This window comes from Eleginops maclovinus, chromosome 12 (genome assembly GCF_036324505.1).
Source record: "Eleginops maclovinus isolate JMC-PN-2008 ecotype Puerto Natales chromosome 12, JC_Emac_rtc_rv5, whole genome shotgun sequence".
NCBI classification, from domain to species: domain Eukaryota; kingdom Metazoa; phylum Chordata; class Actinopteri; order Perciformes; family Eleginopidae; genus Eleginops; species Eleginops maclovinus.
Genome location: NC_086360.1, coordinates 13,370,609 through 13,393,109, shown reverse-complemented (window position 1 = coordinate 13,393,109; position 22,501 = coordinate 13,370,609). Strand labels below are relative to the sequence as shown.

Below are 22,501 nucleotides of genomic sequence, written 5' to 3'. Positions count from 1 at the left end.
GAGGGAATCCACAACCAGGGTTCCCGAGCTGAACGCCTGATCAAAATCATTGACAAATGTTTGTAATATTGGACAATATATAGATTACCTTTGTTCTTCTCTCAATGAATATGTATTTCTGACCTCGTATTATATATTGATCGGTACATTTTCAATTCAAATATTCTAATCGTTATTAAAAACATTTCTTTGTAAATTGGCATACTGGTGGGTCCGTTTAAGGTCCCCGGTTTCTATACAAAAAATAAACTTTATTTATAATTTAATTTTTGCACAAACAGTGAGACAAACTATCAACAAATATGGTTTATACGAACCTATTTAATCATTCACTGTGGAAATAAATGTTATTTTTAAGGAAAGGAAATAAATATGATAGGAAGCTTCAGTACTTTTGCCCAATACATTAGTACATGTATGAATACAAAAGTGTTAGCCAATTAATATAAATATTCAAAATCAGTAGTAAACAGGATACCATTTTAATTTTTTTGTTTTACAGAATGTATTATATTTTATGAAATGAGGGTGATAAATGTGTGCCCAATAATTCATTATATTGGAATGCCATCTGAGTTTATCAATTCTTATAAAGACTCACTGTACATCTATGATTGTATTTCGCATGTTAATAAAAATAGGCCAGAGAAATCCAACTGTTACCTATAAACTTCCATCCATCCATCTTCTCCCGCTCATCCGTCAGGGTTGCGGAGGTAACACCTATAAACTTGAAAAAGGAAAATGAAGAAATCCATAATCTAAAAAAAAATCTCTTCCAGTATTTTAAAGAAATGGTGTGTTTAATTGATATGCAATGTATAACAATTCCTTACTGATTTTCCAGTTCCAGAACTTGTTATCATATGTTGTAATGTGAACGGAGTTTTCTTTTAAAGTAAAACTTAACATTACATAATACAAAACATAAGGAGATCAGTAAGTAACAAAGAATGAACAATAACAGGAACAAGTATACAAATACATCTAGAATCAAATTAGTTATAGATGATAGTCGTGGTGGCTTTCTGATTTGTCAGTACTTTTAGTGTTTCAAAGTAGTGTTTAAACATTTCATGTTTAAGGCGGTGAATATTTTATTATTTTGTGTTGTTGACCATTTATATTATACATACACACATTTCAATGTAGCCCACAATAAGAACATTTATAATAAAGAACACATATTCAATGTAAATCAATCTTATTCCCACACATTGTCAAACATGTCAAATTGACTGCCCTTCATTTCCATACACAAGCAGCGTGTAGATAGAGTGTTTCTATGTGTGAGCGGCTGTGTGCAGTGTGTTTGCCGGCTCACGTGGATGCCTCAAAACAGCCGTGGAGAATTCCGGGACTTCCTGAAAATAGTGCCATGTTGTATGTGTATTTTTGGCCAAACAAACGAGTATCTATGTGTTTTGTGTGGTGTGTTAGAGTGAATGCGACTACGTTTGTCGTTTCTTTTTAGCAGGTCGATGGTTGTCAAAGGACACAGTGTAGGAATATGTGATTTCAGCCGTTACGCCTATCATATATCCCTCCGCTGTTTTTTGTCCCCTTTCAGACTGTTTTGGTCTTTTCGCTGTTAGCAACGGCAAGAACCTGAGATAGCTGTAAACCCGATTTGAGATAAACGTTTTTTTCCTGTTAGGATTACACAACGAATTGACAAGAGGTGTAACACTCATTTTTATTTTGCAAGAGTGATTGACACTTGTTGTCTTTTTTAAATATATTTTTTTCCCGTTTTTAGTAGGAATTGTACAGATTGCTAATATAGATAGCAACTGTTAGCGAGCTACCGTCTTAGCATAGCATCTTCCTCAAGAGGCACGTTGACATTACCCTGCTACCAGCTAGCCAGATCTTAGGATTGCTAACGTTAGCGAGCTGTCACCTTTACACATCGCCCTATCGTCAAGGAATTGCGGTGTGAAGCTGGTCGTTTTCAGACGCTGTCTTTTATGGGATCACCATGTCAATGAAGGCCGGTGGAAATCGCAGCAAGCCCGGCGGTGGCAACACGGCTGGAGCCGCCGCCTCCGGTGCCGGAGGAAGCGGCGGGGGGAGACAGAATCTGGGCAGGTCTGTGAAATAAAAACGTTCACTAAGCTAAATAAAAACACAGCAGCAGGGTTCAATGAGGCTATGTATTAGTACTTGGATATAGTCACTTGCAACAGGGCCAGTTTTGAGAGATGACATCCACGTTAAGTGGTCCAAAACTTGTGTGCGTTTCTGAACGTTATGTGGGCCTTGCGACGTGTTGGTCAACTAGCATAACGTTATGCAGTTTAGCTAGCGAGGCCTGTCAGCTTGCCCCAAGTGTTGCAACTTCGACGTAACGTTACCTCCTCTTGCACGGTGGATGAAACGTCTCTGATTATGTGTTTAAACATCTTTCACTGCTACACACATAATTTCCTCCATGTGTGTAGCAGTGATGCTGCTTGCCAAGTGGCTGCTATCAGTTTACGATCAGCTTGGAGTCCGTTTAGCTTGCGTTAATTAGCCGTTTGACAACCCATGCTTGTAATTCAGTGCACTTGCCTCATTCAGTATTTCAGCAGCTAGCTAAGAATTCCGCCCCCCAAAAAACACTGCAATAATACAACTGTGTTTGTTGTCATTGTACTGTAATCTATGTTGGTACGTAACTGCAACATTGCTGCAACGGGTTTGCCAAGAAATTGATAAAAACGTGTGGGCGCACGAGAGAAAGGGGGCGGGTGAGGAGGAGAAGGGGGAATTATAGACCGACGGGCTTTCAACCTTGACGTTGCTGTAGCTGCTCCTGTGAAATAATGTCCTTGAAGCATGACATTTCTGTACATGACATGCCGTCCTAAAATTAAGCTAACACAAACTGTCATTACGGAAGCTGCATGCGTACCTTTTTATTTTTGGTGTTCATTTGGTCCGGCTTCTATCCACCGGTCACTAGGACAGTCGTCCCATTCATTGCGTAGATTTTCATCCATTAAGGCCGTGCAGAGATGTTGTACAATACGATAAGAACAGTTAAACTAATGCACACAAAATATCACTATTTCAATTAGACAATCAGATTGGTTTTATTGTATTATTGAGGAGCTGACTCGGTTCAAGTGAGCATATTGGCCAGTGGATATAATGTAGGGAAAGATGCCATTGCCTATATCGAATCAGTGTGAAAGCCTGGCCATGTGCCAGTTGCTGAACAAGGTGCATTTTAGGACATGCTTGGAAAAAATGTAGGCTACAGAGTGTTTGGGTGAAGGCCTGTTGAAGGAAAATATCCTGGAATCTGAGTAATCTCAGATTCTGCATATGAAATGCATTTTTTTATATGTAACAATAAATGTACATTTTCCAATGCAGATTAAACAAGATTAGGTGCATTGATGATGAATCTTGGGCTTCCTCTATAACATGTGCAACAGTAGTTTTGTATCATCTTAAGATGTACACCTCCACCTCCTGAGATTTCTACCATAAGTCTACAGTTGTCCGCGTTAAAGAGTGCTTTGTTTTACTATGAATGCCTGAACTTCAGTGGTCATAGTTTGACAACATGGCATTTTTGTTTCAGGGGAAGACACAGTGGTAAAGGTCCTGCAGCGGTAAGTAACTGGTTAACCCTCATAAATCAGTGGAACAAAGCTTCCACATAAATACAGTGTCAGGTTTGTTTAAGGCCTACAATTTCGTTTAAACATTGCACAGAAAGATCCTGAGAGAAAGCATGAACTCAGTGGTAGGATATGTGTTTATTGTAATGCATATTGAATTTTTTGAAGTGCCAAAAAAAGTGGCACGTGCCTATTTTGCACAATTTTCTTTAGAAATAGAGAACACAAATTAACTGGGTTTTTCCTTTAGGTCATTTTCAATGGTGTATACGCAAATATGAGGATGGTCCATGTTTTGACTTCAGTGGTGGTATGTTTGCTTTAAGTATTCTTAGATTATGTGCCAGATATGTCTAGTATGTCCTTTTGCATTCTTTCCCCTGTGATTCAAACATAATGAACAGAGAAAAAAGTAGTTTTTAAAAAGACACATTTTTGAAACATCTGTGTGACTTTTGTGCACTATATTGTGCTTACTGTAAATACATTTGTAACAGCATTATGTACGGCAGTCTGTCTTTCCCCACATGCTGTTTCCTTAAAATGTCTACGCTGCTATAAACAAAGTCTGTGCAAACTGTAGAAACAGCTGGTTGCATGAACACAGCAGAGATTGATCAATCATTTGTCTTTTAGCAGCAGATGGGTTTCTCAACTAGTTTTTTTTTATGTGAAAATTGACATTGGCACTAACATAAATGTGTTTTCCATACAGTGACTAATGCTGGGCCTATTTATTCACAGGGCACTAAGTGTGAGCTGAAAGTGAAAAATGGAGCAGTTTACGAAGGAGTATTTAAAACATATGGTCCAGAGGTAAAGATCAAACACTGCGTCCTTTCTATGTGCTTATATGGAGCAAGATCTGTCATTTCCTTATTAGCACTGCTAATGATAAAGGTTACTATGCTGGGAAGATAGTGCCCAGCCAGCACTCAATCGCAGCTTCATCCCTGAGGTGGCTCGGTAAAGATCGCCCTATCCATCTTCCCTTTTATGCAGGGGAAGTGTGTGGCCTCTATCTTCCCTTTTAGGTTGAAATATTCTCCAATCCTTTCCCAGAGAGGAAAATTTCATTTTGCACAAATGAGAAGCTTAACCTGAGCAATGGTATGCATTTTTGTCCTGTTCACTCGGCAGAGGCTTGGCTTTAACCTCAGTTCTTGATGGGATTTCAATTACCTCCATTATGCCCTATTTTCATACCAAACAGCAGCGATGGTACTAATTATCTTGAAACTCCCTGCTTTATTATAAAATTAAGATTGCTGGCGAAATATTCAAGAGAATTACATTTAGTGGGCTTCCACTGGAAAAAAAACAACTCATTGTTTGGCTATTATTACCATAGTCTATACAAGCAGAATATTCCAACATGCTAAAATATTCACCACCCATGTGTAAACCGTAGTCAAGAAATAAACTTTGGTGGCAGGACTTAATGATATTTACTAGTTGTTTATTCCTTTTGGTTGAAATGAAGGTCAGAATCTCTCCAAACGTATGTGGATGCTATTGAATGACCAGAAGTCAATTCTTTGTCAATCAAACTTTCTCTTTATATATCCCGTCTAATGTTTCAAATTGCTTTAGTTACAAAAGGAAAATATATATTGAATTTATAATTTTAGAACATTGAGAAAGACAGCACATCCTTTCTGAGAAACTAGAACCACAAAATGTTTGGCAATTTAACTTACTTAAAATATTAACTGATTATTGAAATACTGCTTATTTAATTGTCATACTGCTCAGCTAATGTGGTGCATGATTGGAATGACATAATCATTTTGCTGTAATTCAGATTCCCCTTTAATCTAATTGAACCTAACTTCCTCCCTCAGTGTGACCTGGTGCTAGATGCAGCCCACAGAAAGAGCCCAGAGCCGAGCATAGCTCCCAGGAAAGAGGATATTGTGGAGAGCATTATTTTCAAGGCCTCCGATGTCGTAGTGGTGACCTTCAAAGATGTGGACTTGAATTTCGCCAGGAAAGGTACTGAGGGCATATGGGTTGTTAAATATTATCTGAGCACATAAAATAAGTCTAAGAAAGCATGTTATTGTACATACTTTAAACCCATAGTGCATAGACAATGTGAGTAGGTGAGTTTGACAACTAGTATTCATTGCACAAACATAAACAGAGCTTAAGCCCATCATTTTGATCAGCTTCAGACTGTATACACTACGTTGAAATCCCAGTGGCTTTGCCATGAGTTGAACCTTGTGTGTCCTCTCCGAGTGGCCAGTCATTGACGACTAATGTGATCTATTGATTGGTCCAAAGACCTGCCCTGGCGCAGCTAGGACCATCAATAAAAGCTTAATGAGTCTTCTTCATCGAATTCATCTTGACCCAAACAATTCTTCCACCATAATGGGCTCAGTGGGATGGTTTTATTTTCTCAAAATGAACGGGTAGAAAAGAGTAAGGATCTTGCCACGTGGTTCACGGAGATGGCACTACACTGGTGCCACCAGTAATCCTGTTAAATTCAATAATTGCGTACTGATTGGAAATGTTAGACAACTAAAGCGCTAAGCCAATGCTAGTAGTATTTAGTGGTCAGCAAGGTTATTTTGGTTTAGAAGGTTTAAAATTAATAAATGAAACAAGGTGAGGTTGGGGGTCTGCCATACACAGATACATCTATTAGAACCACTCTATAGTTGTTTAAAAAACGATGAACTGTGATCACCTGTCAGTCATTCTGTCTGTCAGTCCATCCTCTGACTCTATCACCTCTGTCTCTCTCCCCTCTCCAATGGTCTAGTCGCCTCTGACACAGGTAATGTATGACTTTTTTCTACTCTATGCACTCATTCATTTGAATCTGTTCGGGTCTGATTTGTGGCTGCTTTAAATGCTCTAATGCACCTTGTATTGTGGGATACATTGGGATGGCTGAGTTATGTAACTCCAGGTGGCTGATGTGCTTAATGCATGCCGTCCATTAGTGCCGGTTCTGAGAATGTAAGCGCAGGCTTGTGCTGTCATGGGATTAGAGTTCCTTTCAGATATTTTCAAATAGAATTGGGCTTTTCTATGAGCACGCCTGCACCTGGTTCTAGTTGAGCCACCTGGGGTTGGGTACCCTTCACATTTGAAACTGGAATTCAGTACCAGTTCCCATCAGTAGTTTTTTAGTACTTCTCTGTAATAAGTCAGTTGTATGAATTCGACCATAGTTCAACATTTCAACATTGTTATTTATTAAAACATTTATTTATACATTCATAGCTTTTTGTACTGCACACACATGAATCCACTCCCAAAGTTGGCCTTGTATACATTCTGTCAAACCTACATTTCATATACAAAGAAGTTTACCATTGTTTTAGCACTTTAGTGGTTTAAATAGTACATTTGGTTACAGGCCAATGCAGTAATTGGGAATTCTCTTTTAAGCCTTTTTCACAAGGCTCTTTTCAAATTCCTGTTCACACTGTCGGAACATTTGATCCTGTTTGGCTTTACCAAGATTTGCTCAAGCAAAAGCTCTTAATTTTTTTTAAGGCATTGGATTTCCCAATTCAGTAAGATCCATGCCTTGTTGGGAGTGGGTGTGCCTGGTGAACCACCACCTTTTCCACACATATAGACCCTTTCTGTGAGAGCATGTACAAGAAGTTCTTGAGGCATCAGCGCTTTCCTGCATAAACAGTGAGATTGCAGCCAGTGACTGTATGTCTTTTTGAGTGTGAGCTGTACAGAAATATGCGTTCTTTGTCTGTGCCGCAGACAACTTCACAGATGCTGCAGTGAGCAGTAAGATCAATGGCGAGCACAAAGAGAAGGATCTAGAGCCCTGGGATGGAGGAGAGACCCACAACTCTGACAGCCTGGAGTCTCTGGACACTGATGTGGTAAGAAAACTGACACAAACACAACAAATGCATTGATGCTATATACTGTATGTGAACCCATACGGGCCTCCATATGATGAGGTGTGTCTCTGACAGGGAAAGAAGTGAACGGCTTGTACATTTGAGAGTTACATAAGTAAACGTGTCATCTGATCTACAGCATTGATCATGTGTTAATAGACCTTGTATGAAAATCTCTCTCTTTCTGCATCTCTATCAGTCAAATGGGTGGGACCCCAATGACATGTTTAAGTACAACGAGGAGAAGTATGGAGTCTTGTCTACATATGACAGCAGCCTGTCCACATACACGTAAGCCTTTCTATGTTTGTGTGTTCTGCTCTGTGTGCATCACTTTGTGTTTATTCTGTTCATGCCTTTTCCTGTGTAGATGACATCTCTGTTATACTCCTAATACTGTATCTGTAACAAAACAATGACATCTGATTTTATTTTGAATATGTCTAAACATAATCTTGTTTTGACATCCCCTGACGGTAGTAAAAACATGATATCAGTCCTCCCCAAGTCACCCCATTAGCCCGTCGACCTTGTCTGACCTGTCCTTGTTTCCCAGGGTCCCCTTGGAGAGGGACAATTCAGAGGAATTCCTCAAGAGAGAGGCGCGTGCTGCCCAGCTGGCCGAGGAGATCGAAGCCAGTGCCACATACAAGGCCCGTGTGGCCTTAGAGAACGATGAACGCTCTGAGGAGGAGAAATACACTGCTGTGATGCGAGGGGAACGGGAGAGCCACACACTTAGCAGGTGAGACCAGGACACACATAGAAACTTAAATACAACATTATTTAGATTGTGTCTCTACAAACCTTTAAAGTTTAATTACGGATTGTCCATTTTTATTAGTTCTTATTGTTTGTAATTGGCTCTTGATGCAACGCCAGCTCCTTTTTAAAATGCTTAAGCACAACACTGCAACATTTACATTCCCCTGATGGGATGACTTTATATAATAAAAGTGAATGTATACTTTATATCAGGGGTTTTCAACTGGTTTTGTCCCAGGGACCACCATTCGGACTAGAAAGCAATCCGCGGCCCACTGATGTGCCTGCGCGTGCGCGTGTGTATTTGGTGTTACATGCATAGCTCAATGCATGAAACATGAAAGAGAGGCCACGCAGATTTTATAATAATAAAAGTAGATTTATTAAATTAAATTAAATTAAAGATTATTTTAAAGAAAGAATAAAGAATAATAAAGTGTTGTGCAATTCAGTATTGGGAAAAGTAACTAAAAATGTCATGCAAAGTCAGTCTAGGTGTGTGACAAAACAACAACGGAGAACAAAAATCCAACAACACCGGAGAACCAAAATCCAACAAATGAAGACCAAGGCAGCCTCAACTGCTGGCTGGTCAGGGCTTTTATAACCCAGCCAGGACAGACCTGTCACCAATCACCTGCTGTAGAGACAGAGAGATTGAGAAAAGCAGAGAGAGATTGAGAAAAGCAGGGAGAGAGAACAGGCTTACCATTAACACAGGGCGGGGCCTAAACCCGCCAGGGTCGTAACAGTGAAAACATGGGAGAATTAGGCCTACCTGTCAGTGTGATATCTGGGCGTGGTGAAGTCCACACAGCCTGTCTATTCGTGGCGAAATGGTAGACAGAGACAGTCTCATGTCATTCTCTGGATCAAGCCTAGCCCTGTACTTATTCTTTAAGTACGCCAGTGTAGAAAAACCACTCTCACACAGGTATGTGGTTGGAAAGGGCAAAAGACACCTCATTGCTTTTGCAGCAAGCTGTGGAAATTCTGTCTGGCAACTTATCCAGAATTTAACAAGGGGCTGTGTGTCGTACATATGCCTCCTGACAGAGTCTGTGGACATCTCAATCAGCTTATCCTCTTCCACAGCCGTCAGACTTGACCCTACTGATGCATCGTCACTGAATGGGAGCAGGATCCACTTGCTGTCACGGCGCCACTCTTCCGAATCAGTGAAGTACTTTGCGAATTGACGCACAAGCTTCCTCAAATGCTCACATATAGTGTCGTTGATGTCAGTGCTGTCAGGGTATTCCTCAACTGAAGGAAACATCGCCAAGTTATTGCTCTCCACTCGTTCGATCCACTTTGACATTTTTTTCACAAATGCGTCGAGCTTCTCGTAGAGCTGCATGACGTTTGCATCTCTCCCTTGCATGGAGCTGTTCAACTTGTTCAGCTCTGCAAAAACATCTGTGAGGTACGCCAGCTTAGTTAACCAGTAACTATCGTTGAAATTGGAAGCCAGATCAGAATGCTTCTCGCACAAGAACTCGTAGATAGCTCCGCGTAGTTCAAACACACGGGCGAGCACAGCGCCGCGAGACAGCCAACGCACCTCTGAATGATAAAGGAGAGAGCTGTGTTCACTTCCCAAGTCATGGCATAGGGATGAAAACAGGCGTGTATTCAATGCGTTTCGTTTTATGAAGTTGACCGTCTTGACAACGACATCAAACACACCACTGAGCTCAACACTGAGATCTTTGGAGGCGAGAGCCTCTCTATGAATCAGGCAGTGTGTCCAAATTACCCCCGGAGCCACCCTCCTTACATGCGCAAACAGTCCAGTCTTGCTGCCACTCATGGCTCGGGCCCCATCGCTGCATAATGCAACGCACCTCTGCCACGAGATATTGTGCTCCGTGAAAAAATCGTCCAGTGCTTTAAATATTTCTACACCGGTAGTTCGCCCGGGCAGTGGTTTGCAAAAAAGAAATTCCTCGCACATAGTGCCACTGTCCTCGTATCGCACAAATGTTAACAGTTGCGCATCATTAGTAACATCTGTCGTCTCGTCGATTTGAAGGGAAAACAGAACTGTCTGAAGTTTTGCCATCAGCTGGTCTTTGACATCATTTGCCATTTCCCCAATTCGTCTTCCGATTGTGTTGTCTGACAACGGAATAGTTTTTAATTTGTTGGCACATTCTTCGCTTACCATAGCTCTGCACATATCTATGGCTGCTGGCAATATAAGCTGCTCTGCAATGGTATGGGGCTTCTTACTTTTTGCAACCCTGAGAGCGACCAGATACGATGCTTTCAGTGCGTTTTCATTTATTTTTGCACTCTTCCTCATGGTAGCCTGCTGTCCTTTGAAATCACGCAACATCTGTTGCATGTACTCAACGGGTTTGGCCTTCAAGTGGACGTGATGCGTCTCCATATGCCGCGTAAGTTTCGACGGCTTCATAGCTTCATTACAGAGAATTGTTGAACATACGAAACACAGTGGTACCTCCTCTCCTGCTCTGTCTGTCGTCACTGTGAATCCATATTTAACATATTCCTCATTGTATTTTCTTTTTCGTCTTTTTTGCGAAGTTGACGCTTCGGAAGCCTGTCCTTGCCCTATCGTGGCGGCCTGTCCCTCTGTCGTGGCAGCCTGACCCTCTGTCATGGCAGCCTGTCCCTCTGGCACTTTCCTCACTACAAAACGATCCATTGGTGCTAGATATATAGCTAGACTAGTACATATGTAACAAATGTTTGCTGTACTACAACCTATCTTAAAATACTCTCGTCGGCTATGCTTATAAATGTGTGTCAACTTTGCTCGCAAGACTGTACGTAATGAATAATAAGTGAGGTTAGCGACGCAACTCATTACCATTAGCGAATCACAGGCTACCATAGACTGGATAGGCGCAAGGCTACATTCTGTCAGCTTGAATTTCCTTATATTATTTTAAACATATTTTTCACGATATGTAACGGTATTCTGGAAATGTGTTGAAATATCAAAGCGAATTTATATTAAAAAAAAACAATGGTGAACTGATCAACATAGGCTCTTGTCACGGACCACATGCAATGCCGCCGCGGACCACCAGGGGTCCGCGGACCACCGGTTGAAAACCCCTGCTTTATATCATTATTATCCATATTATTATCATAAAGTATGTATACTGTAAAGTTATAACACTGGCCTTGTCTGTATGCGGTCGTAATGGCCTGTAGATGTGTTGGACAGACATCATTCATGTTTTATTGTTAAACATTATTCAATATCATATTACTTGCGCCCCTTTTTTACAAACGGCTACGTATTCATGCATTAAAATTCACAATCAACTCAGAGATGAATCTTCTTCATAGAGCAGTTATTTCTTAATAAACACAGTACCTGAGGAAGAGATCAGCAAAGAGAATCATTGTACATGTTAATTTCCACTAACTGATATTTTAAGGAAGACTTTACAAAGTGATGACATTTGTCCCAACATGGCACTTATATGTACCTAGATTTTATTTATAGTAGCATGCCATACAACACATCAAAGATTTTTTTTAGGAAGTCTTGCAAGGATAATACCACCATCACATTTATACCCATAATGCCTGCAGACAAGTTTGACTAAAACATCTGTGTGTGGTGTGTGTCTGTATGCAGAGAGAACAAGTACATTCCTCCCGGTCAGAGAAGCAGGGAGACGATGTCCTGGGGCCCGGGACGTCAGAACCCATCTCGCCTGGCTCAGAGTTCAGCTGGCCCCTCAGCTCCTCGAGCAGGACCTCACGACTACAGTCCCAGCGCCGGGGCTGACCAGAGGGTGGTTAACGGAGGTATGTTTAATATGTCACGCACAAACCTGAGGGGCTATATGCTAAATGCTAATACACCACAGAGGGCCAGATAATGTTCTCTCCTATCCTGTCCATTTACTGATGTAAAGCCTCTTGTTACTTACCAATCAGAGTCTGGGGGATGTTCATATTTTTTTGTTGCTGTTAATTTATTTATGATTTAGATAATAATATTTCCGCCTTACCATTCTTTCTCATATTTATTAATCTCCCCTTCCTTATATTCCTGCTATATCTTTGTTTCCCCCACTATTACTTGTTGTTATCTGCTGTTTGTCATCCTTGATCATTTGTCCTTCCCTCTTTTAGGTTCATCCCATTGGCACTCACCCTGTCCGTCTCCTTCCTCCCGCCCCCCCTCTCGTTACCAGTCTGGCCCCTCCTCCCTGCCTCCTAGGGCAACCACGCCCACCAGGCCACCTTCCAGACCCCCCTCTCGACCTTCCAGGCCTCCCTCTCATTCATCCCACCCCTCCTATCCCTCCTCCTCATCCTCCTTTTCCCACCATGGGCCTACGTCGCCAGCCTCCACTCTGCCCAAACGCATGTCTTCAGAAGGTAGCCACATCAGTGTGGAGTAGACCTGGGCAAAGGCATGAGTTGAAGGTGGATGGATTTAGCTCAATGTGGAAATTATATTCCATGACAATTACACTGAAAGATGTTAGAAGCGTCTTTAAAAGTTAAATAGGGAAACTACTTTCAAATATACATTTGCCCAGGTCTAGTGTGGAACATAAAAGATGGTGACGCTGCTTCTTCAGACTGATTTGGGGTCACATTTGCAATTTCCATATAGATGGAAATTTTGAAGATTTGGTAAGCCACTAATATGATCCTCTATCAAAGTGTGAGAGCGTTTCAGCTTGGCATGTGGGGGCCCCCCGATGTATGCTTTGTAAGGTAAATCACCATGGCACCAGTGTCTAATGATGTTTCTCATGGAGCTTCAAGAGGAAGAACAGACAACAAATGTAGCTAATAAGGAATGTTGTTGCTGATTTAAATAATTAAAAACAGATTTACCCTAAAAAGGAAGAAGACAACATTTCAAAGGCTCATTTTTATATTTGTATCAGTTGGTCTGTTCATGCTGTGCTTAATTGTGTCTTTTTGTGTTGTGTTGGCTTGGTACTCCAGCACTGTATTTGAAATGATACCAACAAATATGAGGTTAAATTAAAAGCTGTGAGCTTCAATTTGGTGGCCACCTCTTTAGCTTGAAGCATTTTCCAGAGCCAGCAAGTGTGATCTGTTCACATTTTGAATGGGAGTAAAATGGGGAATGATTTAACTTATGTTCAGCCATAGATCAGTTTTGCTGTCACTTGTGAGACACCGTACAAACGGCTAAAAGGTGATTCCTAAAATACGGCTTCCTTCCTCACCTTTTTTCCTCTGTTTCCCCGTTTCTCATCTCTCACTTCACTTGGCTTTGGTTTGAAGTGTGATGTGTTTGATCACTTTTCAGGATTATCTGCAGATCCTCCACTAACATGCATGTCACCAAATAACATAACTGTGTGATGTGATATTTAAACCTTGGATAAGATGTACTCGGTGCAGAGGTTTGGGTTTCTTAAAGAATGTGTAGGACACAGTCGAGTTTAAGAGAATCCTCCGCAGCAGGATTGTAGCAGGCTGTCGGTGTGTTTACCTCACCGCCACTGTCTGTTTGCCTTCTGTCTGTCCTCATCTGTCTTTCTTCTTCCACAGGCCCACCCAGGATGTCTCCTAAATCCCAGCGGACGCCTCGTTCTCACAGAGTACCACCCTGTAGGACCACCGGAGGCCCTCCAGGAGGGGATTTCATTTCCCACAATGCCCCTGGAGACGTCCCAGTGACTCCACCAACCAGGAGCAGCTCCTCTGGAGGGACATGGTCCTCGGTGGTTAGCGGAGGTACGATAGTTTTTTGCTTCCTTTGCCTTTTATTTCTTTATTCTTTAACTCTTTGACAAAAGTCAAGTTGGTTTGGGTCTCTTCGAAGGATGTTATATTATTTGTAATCATTTCTTCTCCCCCTCGTCAGCTCACAGACCTCGCTCCCCCCGACAGAATAATATGGGTGGAGCATCTTCTGGCTCCTCCTCCCTCCCAGCACCCCAGACAGGAACTGCTCCTGTAGAAACCGTTTCTACAGCAACATCAGCTTCCTCTCCTACTGCTGTTAGCCCCGCCCCCAACATGGTCACCTCTTCTTCAGCAGATGGTAATGTTGAAGTAACACTTTCATTGAGATTGATGGAATGAATGATGTGTAACAGCTGTGTACTTGGATTTGATGTCTTACTGTACCTTCGGTCACTCCCAGAAGCATCTGTTTTTGCTCTGCATTTGTCTAATGAGTGGTTGTTTTTTTTTTTTTTAAAGCAAAAGAGTGTCGTGTCCAAGAGACGAGACAGACATCCCCCACGGCAAACAAGGAGAACATCAAGCCCTTGGACAGCTCACCTGGTGTCACCAGACCAGTCTGTAAAGGTACAGCTTCCACCGGTCAGCAGTATTGACTGAATCTATTTGGTAATCTCTGAAACCCTCAATTATGTATCTCTCTACTTGCCTTACAGGACCCCCTTCTATGGCACCAGACCACAGAAAACAAATAGATAATTTAAAGAAATTCAGTGTCGATTTTAGGGTAAGTGAGTTGGAAATCTGACATAACTCACCTGATGTCGTTGAGGCAGCACTAGAACTTGCGCCTCCTCTAACTCTTACTTCTCCTCCTCCAGTTGCAGTCTAGTTCAAACTCAGACCCTGCCTTCGACCAGATGATGACCAAGCCTCCCAGAGATCCAGCAGACAAGGTGAAAGACCTTCCCATGGACAAAGCCTCCTCAGTGGGACGGGAGGGGCATGAAGACGGTGTGGTAGTGATTGCTGCTGGCCCCCCCGGTGGAGCAGCTGCTTCATCCACAAACACCAGTAAGCCTGGCAGCCCCGCTGCTCTGTCCCCGTCTCCCTCAGCCCCGGACCAGAAGAGGGCGGGGCTCGATGTGACATCACAGGGAGTCCAGACCACAGCCACGTCCTCATTCAGCGGAGCCAAGCATGAAGAGAAGGAGGAGAAAAAGGAGGCAGTACATGAGTGAGTGGATGACACCGAACATATGTTTAAAGGATAACTCCGGGGCTGCTCTGTGTTTACCCTGGCATCAACAGCTCACATGGAAAGACCAAAACCAACATAGTGTTGATCCTAACAAGTATTTTATGTGTAGTCAAAGCCTGGTATATTTAAATCACCAGGCGGCCGAACACTATTCAAAACACATCAATATACTCACTATCTTTAATCAGCTGCTGAAAAATGTCCCCATTGCAATTTTTGCTCCTGTTTAAGGATTGTATGCCCAGCTGTTTTAGGAAATATGTTAGTCTTTTTAAAGGAATAAGTCAATTATAGAAATATTTGATGACTGTTTGCTTTCCTCCTGCAGTCAAGTGCGAAAATCCACCCTGAACCCAAATGCCAATGAGTTCAAACCCAGGTTTAACACACAGGTCAGTATGCTGCTGCCAGAGAGGACCATTTAAATATGAAAAACTGACAACGTTATTTTAATAAATGTCCTTCTCGTTTCTACGCACTCCTTCATCAGCCCAAACCAGCCAACACCCCGACGCCTCCCCGGCCTCAGGGCCAGCCCAGCCCCTCCATCGTGGTGCAGCAGCCCCCCGCTGTCTACGGCCAGACAGTGTGCTTCCCCCAGATGTATCCCCTCACACCAGTCAGCCCTGGGGTGCAGGTGAGACACGCACCGGCCTGCTGAAATGTGCTGTATGAAAAACTGAAGGATACCGGTTTCTTTGTCACATTAAATCGTATTTGAAAATGAATTCAAACAAATCCCTAACCATCACCAGTGTGTCTCCCAACATGTCTGCTAATGTTTGTCTTCATTTATTTTCTTCTGATTTCCTCTTTGATTCATTTATAATGCATGTCAACATGTATTTCTTTCTCATTTTTAATTGGCTACTTTTCACCTTTTTATAAAATGTTTGTTTTTCTACACCTTGTTATCATTTTAAGACTTTTCTTTTTTCTGTCATTTCCAGACACTTTTTTTGGGTTGAAATATTAAAAAAATGTTTAGTTAAATATTTGGGGTAACACGGGGGGGACCGTAAATCGTTTTTGTATCTATTAAGGTAAAGGTATTGAGCATATTTCTGATGAAAGTTTTACTTAGTAAATCTGTCTTTCCCGTTGTTGCTTTAAGAAAAACTTGGTGATCCAACATCAGACACGTGTAAACGATAACATAACTTGGTGGACTTCTAAGAGTGGTTCTTTTTTCCTTTTCTCCCCCTCCTCCTCTCTCTCTCTTGCTCCATTAGAAAAGCATAATATGGAAGGTTTGTGAATTTTTTTTAATCCTATTGTTTTTTAAAAGTCCAATCATTAATAAGATGTTATTGTTGCTTGTTCAAATAATGCCATTAGATGTTGGTTTGCCAACTTCTTATTGCAATTCATTCTAAACTGTCATCACGGATAGACTTTGGTTCACCTGTTTACCACATGGCGGTCAGCGTATAGGACTTTAAGCCTCTTTGTTTACGCTGCAGCACTGTTTGTAAAATAAAGGTAATGGAACGAGTAGAGTTTGGGTCTTTGTTAGAAAACACCTGTTTTTTAGCCCAATAAGAGACGGGCATAGAAAATGCATGGGGCCCCAGGTAAGATGCACATACGTATTTAATAGTTTTGAATGTATTGGTTAAGGGGTTCGCTAGCAGCTGAACAGTCCAGCCCCAAAGATGGGTTTTAAAAGTAGCGCAACAACAGAAAGCATACAGTCACGTGTTTTAAGTCGAGGGCTGGTTTAATTTCTGTAGGAATGATGATAAAGTGTCCTGAGAAGATTGATTATCAACTTGTTTTCTTCCTTTGCCATCCTCATTCCCCTCCTCACTCCAGTCTCCAGCTATGTACCAGGTCCAGATGCCTCACATGACAGTCAGCCAGTCCAAACCCTACAGACCAGGTAAAGGTGAGAATACCCACCGCTTTGCTCTTTTGCGTCCCGCCTCTGTCGCTGGTTCTCTCGCTGTCTCTCTTTCCATCTGGCCCTGACTGTATTATAATACGTTGCGGGACAACATAATGATTACTGCTGGAGAGAATGATTCTCGCCACTTCCTTGAGCTTGACTGAAAGTGTAACTGCTTGAGAAATGAAACACTTCATTATACCTGAGGGAAATGAGGCAGAACATGCGCATTAAGAACACACACACACACAGTAGCAGTCAGACACAGACCATATACAAGTCATACCAAACGGGCAGAAGAAAGTACAAACCTTTATTACAAAAGATAAGCGTTGCTGTTAACAAGGCAATAAAGCGTTAAACGGAAAGAAGAAACTTAACTGGGATGAGTTACATTTATTGCAGGTTTTAATACAAGCATTAATTCACCTTTACAAGAGAAAAAGGCTCCAGAAATGACTTTGTACTACTCAGGACTCATCATTGATTCAGAAAAGGAATGGGGGGGGGGTTTATCATATAACCTGCAGTCTTATGTTCTGGATTTTTTGCTAAATAATTTGCCTCAAAACCATGAGTTATTTTTCTCATTCTTCCATGATCATGTTTCTGGTTTAAGGAGTATTAAACAAATCTTCTGCCCCATGAAATCTCTTTAGTACCCAACATGCCTCAGCAGAGGTCAGACCAGCACCACCCCCCGGGCACGGCCACCATGATGCACCCAGCGACCGCAGCAGGACCCCCTATTGTAGCACAGAGCCCCGCCTACTCTGCCCAGTACTTCACCTGCAGCCCGCAGCAGTTCACCAGTCAGCCTCTGGTCCAGCAGATGACGCATTACCAATCACAGGTGAGGCGGGTCGGAGCAACTTGTCACCGTTGCAGCTGTCTGTATGGGGGGGTGACTGCATCACCTCTGGAGTTTACTCAGTGTGACCCGTCAACTGATACATCAAGTGTGCTGTGATAGAGGAAGTGAGGAACACAGGCAGATGACTTTATGGTGATTTAAGAAAGCATAATGATTGGGGATTCTTTCATTTGTATTGGTTTGAACATCATTTAAACAGTCGATTCATAAATGAAAATGGGAAGAGATAATGAGGAAGTTATAAAAAGATTAAAACCTCTGGAAAAACCACTTAATTAGACTGCTGAACGCGCTAGAGAAATCCTCAAAGTCTACTCAAGGCACCATTTTTAATTAAAGATAATTAAATTGTTTATTTTTATGTTCTAAATGTAAACAAAATAAAATAAAAAAATTGGAATTGATTTTCATTTAATATCTGAAAAATATCTGCTCAAACCAGATGTTAAATTCCAGTTTTCGGTTTTCATTATTTGATGCTTGATGCTACATTAGTTTGTACAACTGGTTAGATACCCTGCCATAGGTACACACACACACACACACACACACACACACACACACACACACACACACACACACACACGCAGGCTCTAATACTGATGCTGTCGGTATCCTGTGTGTCCTCCAGGCGCAGCATGTGTTCAGTCCTGTCATGCAGGGCAGTGCCAGGATGATGGCCCCCCCCACACACGGCCAACCCACCCTGGTGTCCTCCTCCACCACACAGTACCCAGAGCAGACACACACCATGTATGGTACGTCAGCACCCCACTTGTGTATGTTCATATGCAACCGGCAACAAAGTGCAGGTAATAATGTGTGTGGGAGGGGCAGTACGAATCTTATCTCCTCTGATTCTGAATCGATTCACAACTTCAAAATCAATTTTAAAAATAGATATTGCTTCTGATGGGCAGTTATCCTCAAACATCTGACAAATTGCCAGTTTAACTGTGTTGTTTCTATTCCATTTGTGTGGACATTATTTTAATTAGCACATTTCTTTGAATATATAAATCTACTGATTTAATTTTCTTTGAATGTATGTAGCATTTTCTTTTCTATTCTTCTGTCTATCATTTTAACTTGCTATTCTGAAGTCACTGAGAATTGGGAAATGCTAAATAAAATAGTAAGTGTTTATTTGTTTAAGTTAATATAGCCCTCAACTAGCAAACTGAATTTCAGAGTGAGTGACATGCAACTAGCTTATTTTACATACCAATACAAACTATCAAATCCATAATGAATTGACAGCAGCATTGTGAGTATCGTCATTTACTCATCATCAGAGACACCGCCTTTATTAACCCACAGCAGCCTGGAGTAGATTGTTAAGCAGCGCCGCATATATCTGAATCCAAAATGGATTATGACTAGTTTTGAATCGAAGTAGAATCGAGAAACTGAAAGATTCACACCTCTGTGTTCACTGTTTTCATTCTTTTGGTTACATACTTCCTTTCATCCTTACTTACACTGCTTCCTGTCTCACAGTGTCTCCAGGGCCAATGCCTCAGCAGTACCCCCACCCCAACGCCACTTTGCACCCTCACCCACAGCACCCCCAGCCCTCTGCCACGCCTACAGGCCAGGGCCAGCAGGGGGGGCCCCCACAACATGGAGGCCCTCCTAACCACCCCGCTGCCAGCCCAGTGCAGCACTCCCAGCACCAGCAGGCCGCCGCAGGTGAGCTTTCCCTGCCGGTCCTCACGGAAAGACTTTCTAGAAGCATTTCTCACATCTGTCCCACATCGACGGAGCCCACCACCATTTTTATGCTTTTGTTGCATTTAGTGAAGCATGATCTGCACAGAGAGCTGTTTAAATAACATAAAGGAGTTGTGTTTTGAAAATATGAACAGTACTTTCATTGACTGATCAAGGCTGCCGCAGTCAGAGCGCCTGTCTGTTTCTCTAGGCAGATTCCCCTCACTCGTTACGCTGGTCCGGGAAATAAATCCGATGAATCAGTGTTTATTCCTTCCCATGGATCCAATCCGAGAGCTATTTTGGACCTGTGTTAGTCCCTTGTTGCTCACGCCTTGCTTCAGAAGGGGATTCCCAGTAGATCCTGTCTCTGCACGATTGTGTTTCTGATAGTGTGTTGGTCTGTGTCATAGCGGCAGCAGCAGCCCAGGCCCTCCACCTGGCCAACCAGCCCCCGCAGCAGCAGATGTATTCTGCCTTGGCCCCCACTCCCCCCTCCATGACCCCGGGGCCCAACCCACAGTCTCCCCAGGCCTCGTTCCCCTCTGCCCAGCAGACGGTCTATATCCACCCGCAGCAGGTGCAGCACGGCTACAACCACAACCACATGGCCCACGTACAGCAGGTAGGTCACATGATCGCTACCTGCCGCCAGCTTTCAGGACGCAGCAGCTTCATGAATGGTTCCTTTTCTGGGTGTTGATAACGTGGTAGTGGATATTTTTGGCGCGTTCTGACTCCTGGGAGATGTGTATAACTTTCTGTAGTTGTGGATAAATAAGGTTTTTAGCCATAAAGAAAACAAATGTTAATAATTTCTCCCAAAAAGGTCCAATTGTTTTCTTTTTAATGATGTCGTCTTTGTCGTGGTTTTCACTTTCCGTCACACTCTTCCCCTCGCTCTCTCTCGCAGGCCCATATGCAGTCTGGTTTGGTGCAGTCTCACCACCCGGGGCAGACCCACCCTACTATGATGCTGATGGCTACCCAGGGTCCTCCGGGGGGGCCGCAGCAACAGATGCCCCAGAACGCCCTCAACCCCATCCCTGTCTCCTCCACCACACATTTCTCCTACCTGGCGCATCCACAAGGTACGCTTATTCCACTAACCGGAGCACTCCTGCCGGGTGGAGTCAGGAATATTGCTCATTCCTTTCTCTCCGCAGTAAAGCTGTGTGTGAGGAATGTTTCATTGTACCTCAGCAGCTGTTTGTGCACATGCAGGCAGCCAAGTTTAACCCTGCATGGGTGGGGTATACTTCGGTTTGATAAATACATTTACACATTGTGAAAACTGAGCTTTTTAATATGCACAGATTAGTTAAAAAAAATAGAGGATAGATTAGTTACTGCCTACGTTATTGCACTATAAGAAAGGTATGCTGTTCCGCCACAATGTGGGGGCGGCCAGCTGCTGGTTCTCATAGAGGATCCAGCAACTGCAGCTCCCAGAGGAAGGGACTGGAGTAAGACTCATTTGTGCTGGCAGTATTTTCTGACATGATATAATCAAGAGGTATAGCTATAGAGAAGGACCAATCGGGCTGGATTCTCCTTTGAGTCAGCCTCTACCCACAGCCCAAAGTTTGTATGTTTGGTATGAAACAAAGAGAGACAGTTACCTGAGAGACTGTAGCTTTGCACTTGATTTGTATCAATGGATCATTCTGTAATGCTGAGTGCTGTTTCATTTTATCTTAGCGTAAAGTTTGGCACATCATGAGACTTTCCTGTCCTTCAGGAAGGGTTAGAGAAACGTAATGTTATTTTTTCCATGCACATCTGAAAGTAAAAGTCATACTTGCATAAAAAAAGAAAGGCCTTTTCCTATTAATAGCCCCATATGTTCTCTTGTGGCTACATCGACTAGAGTAAACGCTTTACTGTGTGATTGAACTATATACGAATCCCTGACTTTAGCATTTCCCCCATTTTGTCTCACCCCTGCAGTGCAAGCTCACCATCAGCAGCAGCTGTAGACAGGGGGGGGGCGCCAGCGAGCCACTCGCTTCTCAACCAGAGCCTTCTTAACCCTGCGAGATGAAGAGAACCAGAGCCCTCCCCTCTCCTCTACTTCCTCACCAGACTTGCTTCACATCAGCTTTTCTCTCCCCTCCCTCCCTCCCTCCCTCCCTCCCTGACTAGGCAATAAGAGAATGTTAACAGGTTGATGCGGTGACATGTTTTAACAAACTAGAGTTTTAACTGGCGAGTCTGCTCTTATTTAGCCCCTGTTAATAGACATCTACACACACACACGCACACACACACACACACACACACACACACACACTTACACACTTACACACTTACAGGGGGCCCTCATTGCAACTTGAGTCAGCTTGCCAAGTAAGACGGTGAACGAGAGAATGAGCGAAACTAATCAGTGAGAGTGAAGAAGAAATTCAACTGGAACTTGTATTTTGTCTGCACCTTGTTTTGAAAAAAAAAAATATCTTCCAACTTTTAGGCAGTATTAATCTTTTAATACTGTTTATTGCTGCTGCTATGTGCTGCGTTTGTTTCCAGACTACAAGACAAGTTTCTAACCAAACTAAAAACGAGACATGACGAGAAGCTTCCTGTGAAATAAACTTGTTCCAGCAGAGCCGAGAGGACAGGAGGAGAGTTATTTATGAAATTATAAAGGCTGAGGTGATCAGATCCCACTTCTCACCCGACCCTTATGTAACTTTTAAGTTAAAACTTTTACTTTGTAGATAATATAAATAATTTAAAAAATGAGCAAAAAAATAAAAAAAAATAAAAAAGTTTTAAAAACTGAACGGCTTACTGTGGTCACTTTGCATTGTGGGTATTTCA

General features: G+C 42.4%; 2 protein-coding genes across 8 annotated transcripts; one reads left to right on the top strand and one right to left on the bottom strand.

The window, feature by feature from the left end:
- The first annotated feature begins 1,273 nt into the window (after positions 1-1,273).
- Positions 1,274-22,464, top strand: atxn2 (ataxin 2). Of its 7 annotated transcripts, none has more exons than XM_063897928.1 (26): positions 1,274-2,091; positions 3,578-3,608; positions 3,868-3,927; positions 4,362-4,433; positions 5,462-5,612; positions 6,394-6,408; positions 7,362-7,486; positions 7,707-7,798; positions 8,064-8,252; positions 11,895-12,067; positions 12,398-12,646; positions 13,805-13,990; positions 14,121-14,300; positions 14,462-14,569; positions 14,659-14,729; positions 14,824-15,179; positions 15,532-15,595; positions 15,694-15,840; positions 16,436-16,453; positions 17,019-17,085; positions 17,751-17,944; positions 18,597-18,777; positions 19,466-19,657; positions 20,092-20,303; positions 20,592-20,769; positions 21,629-22,464. In XM_063897928.1, the coding sequence occupies exons 1-26, from the start codon at positions 1,982-1,984 to the stop codon at positions 21,655-21,657; spliced, it is 3,450 nt and encodes a 1,149-aa protein (XP_063753998.1). In that variant the 5' UTR covers positions 1,274-1,981; the 3' UTR covers positions 21,658-22,464. The 7 variants fall into 7 exon arrangements, with proteins under 7 accessions (XP_063753998.1, XP_063753997.1, XP_063754003.1 ...); XM_063897927.1 differs by having other exon boundaries at positions 17,019-17,091; XM_063897933.1 differs by having other exon boundaries at positions 1,275-2,091; positions 18,597-18,723.
- Positions 8,489-11,221, bottom strand: LOC134873140 (protein FAM200A-like). The gene is made up of 2 exons (XM_063896574.1): positions 9,051-11,221; positions 8,489-8,912 (listed from the first exon to the last, which is right to left on the bottom strand). Exon 1 carries the CDS (start codon positions 11,133-11,135, stop codon positions 9,054-9,056), a length of 2,082 nt encoding a protein of 693 aa, XP_063752644.1. The 5' UTR covers positions 11,136-11,221; the 3' UTR covers positions 8,489-8,912; positions 9,051-9,053.
- Positions 22,465-22,501: the final 37 nt, after the last annotated feature.

What these genes read in the sequence shown, in the direction of transcription:
- atxn2 (XM_063897927.1), top strand. Translation starts at nt 1,982, where the DNA reads ATGTCAATGAAGGCCGGTGGAAATCGCAGCAAGCCCGGCGGTGGCAAC. An exon ending in GTCCTCGGTGGTTAGCGGAG is followed by an intron (nt 13,991 to 14,120) that starts GTACGATAGTTT and finishes CCCCCTCGTCAG; the next exon opens with CTCACAGACCTCGCTCCCCC. An exon ending in AACCCAGGTTTAACACACAG is followed by an intron (nt 15,596 to 15,693) that starts GTCAGTATGCTG and finishes CTCCTTCATCAG; the next exon opens with CCCAAACCAGCCAACACCCC.
- LOC134873140 (XM_063896574.1), bottom strand. Translation starts at nt 11,135, where the DNA reads ATGGTAGCCTGTGATTCGCTAATGGTAATGAGTTGCGTCGCTAACCTC.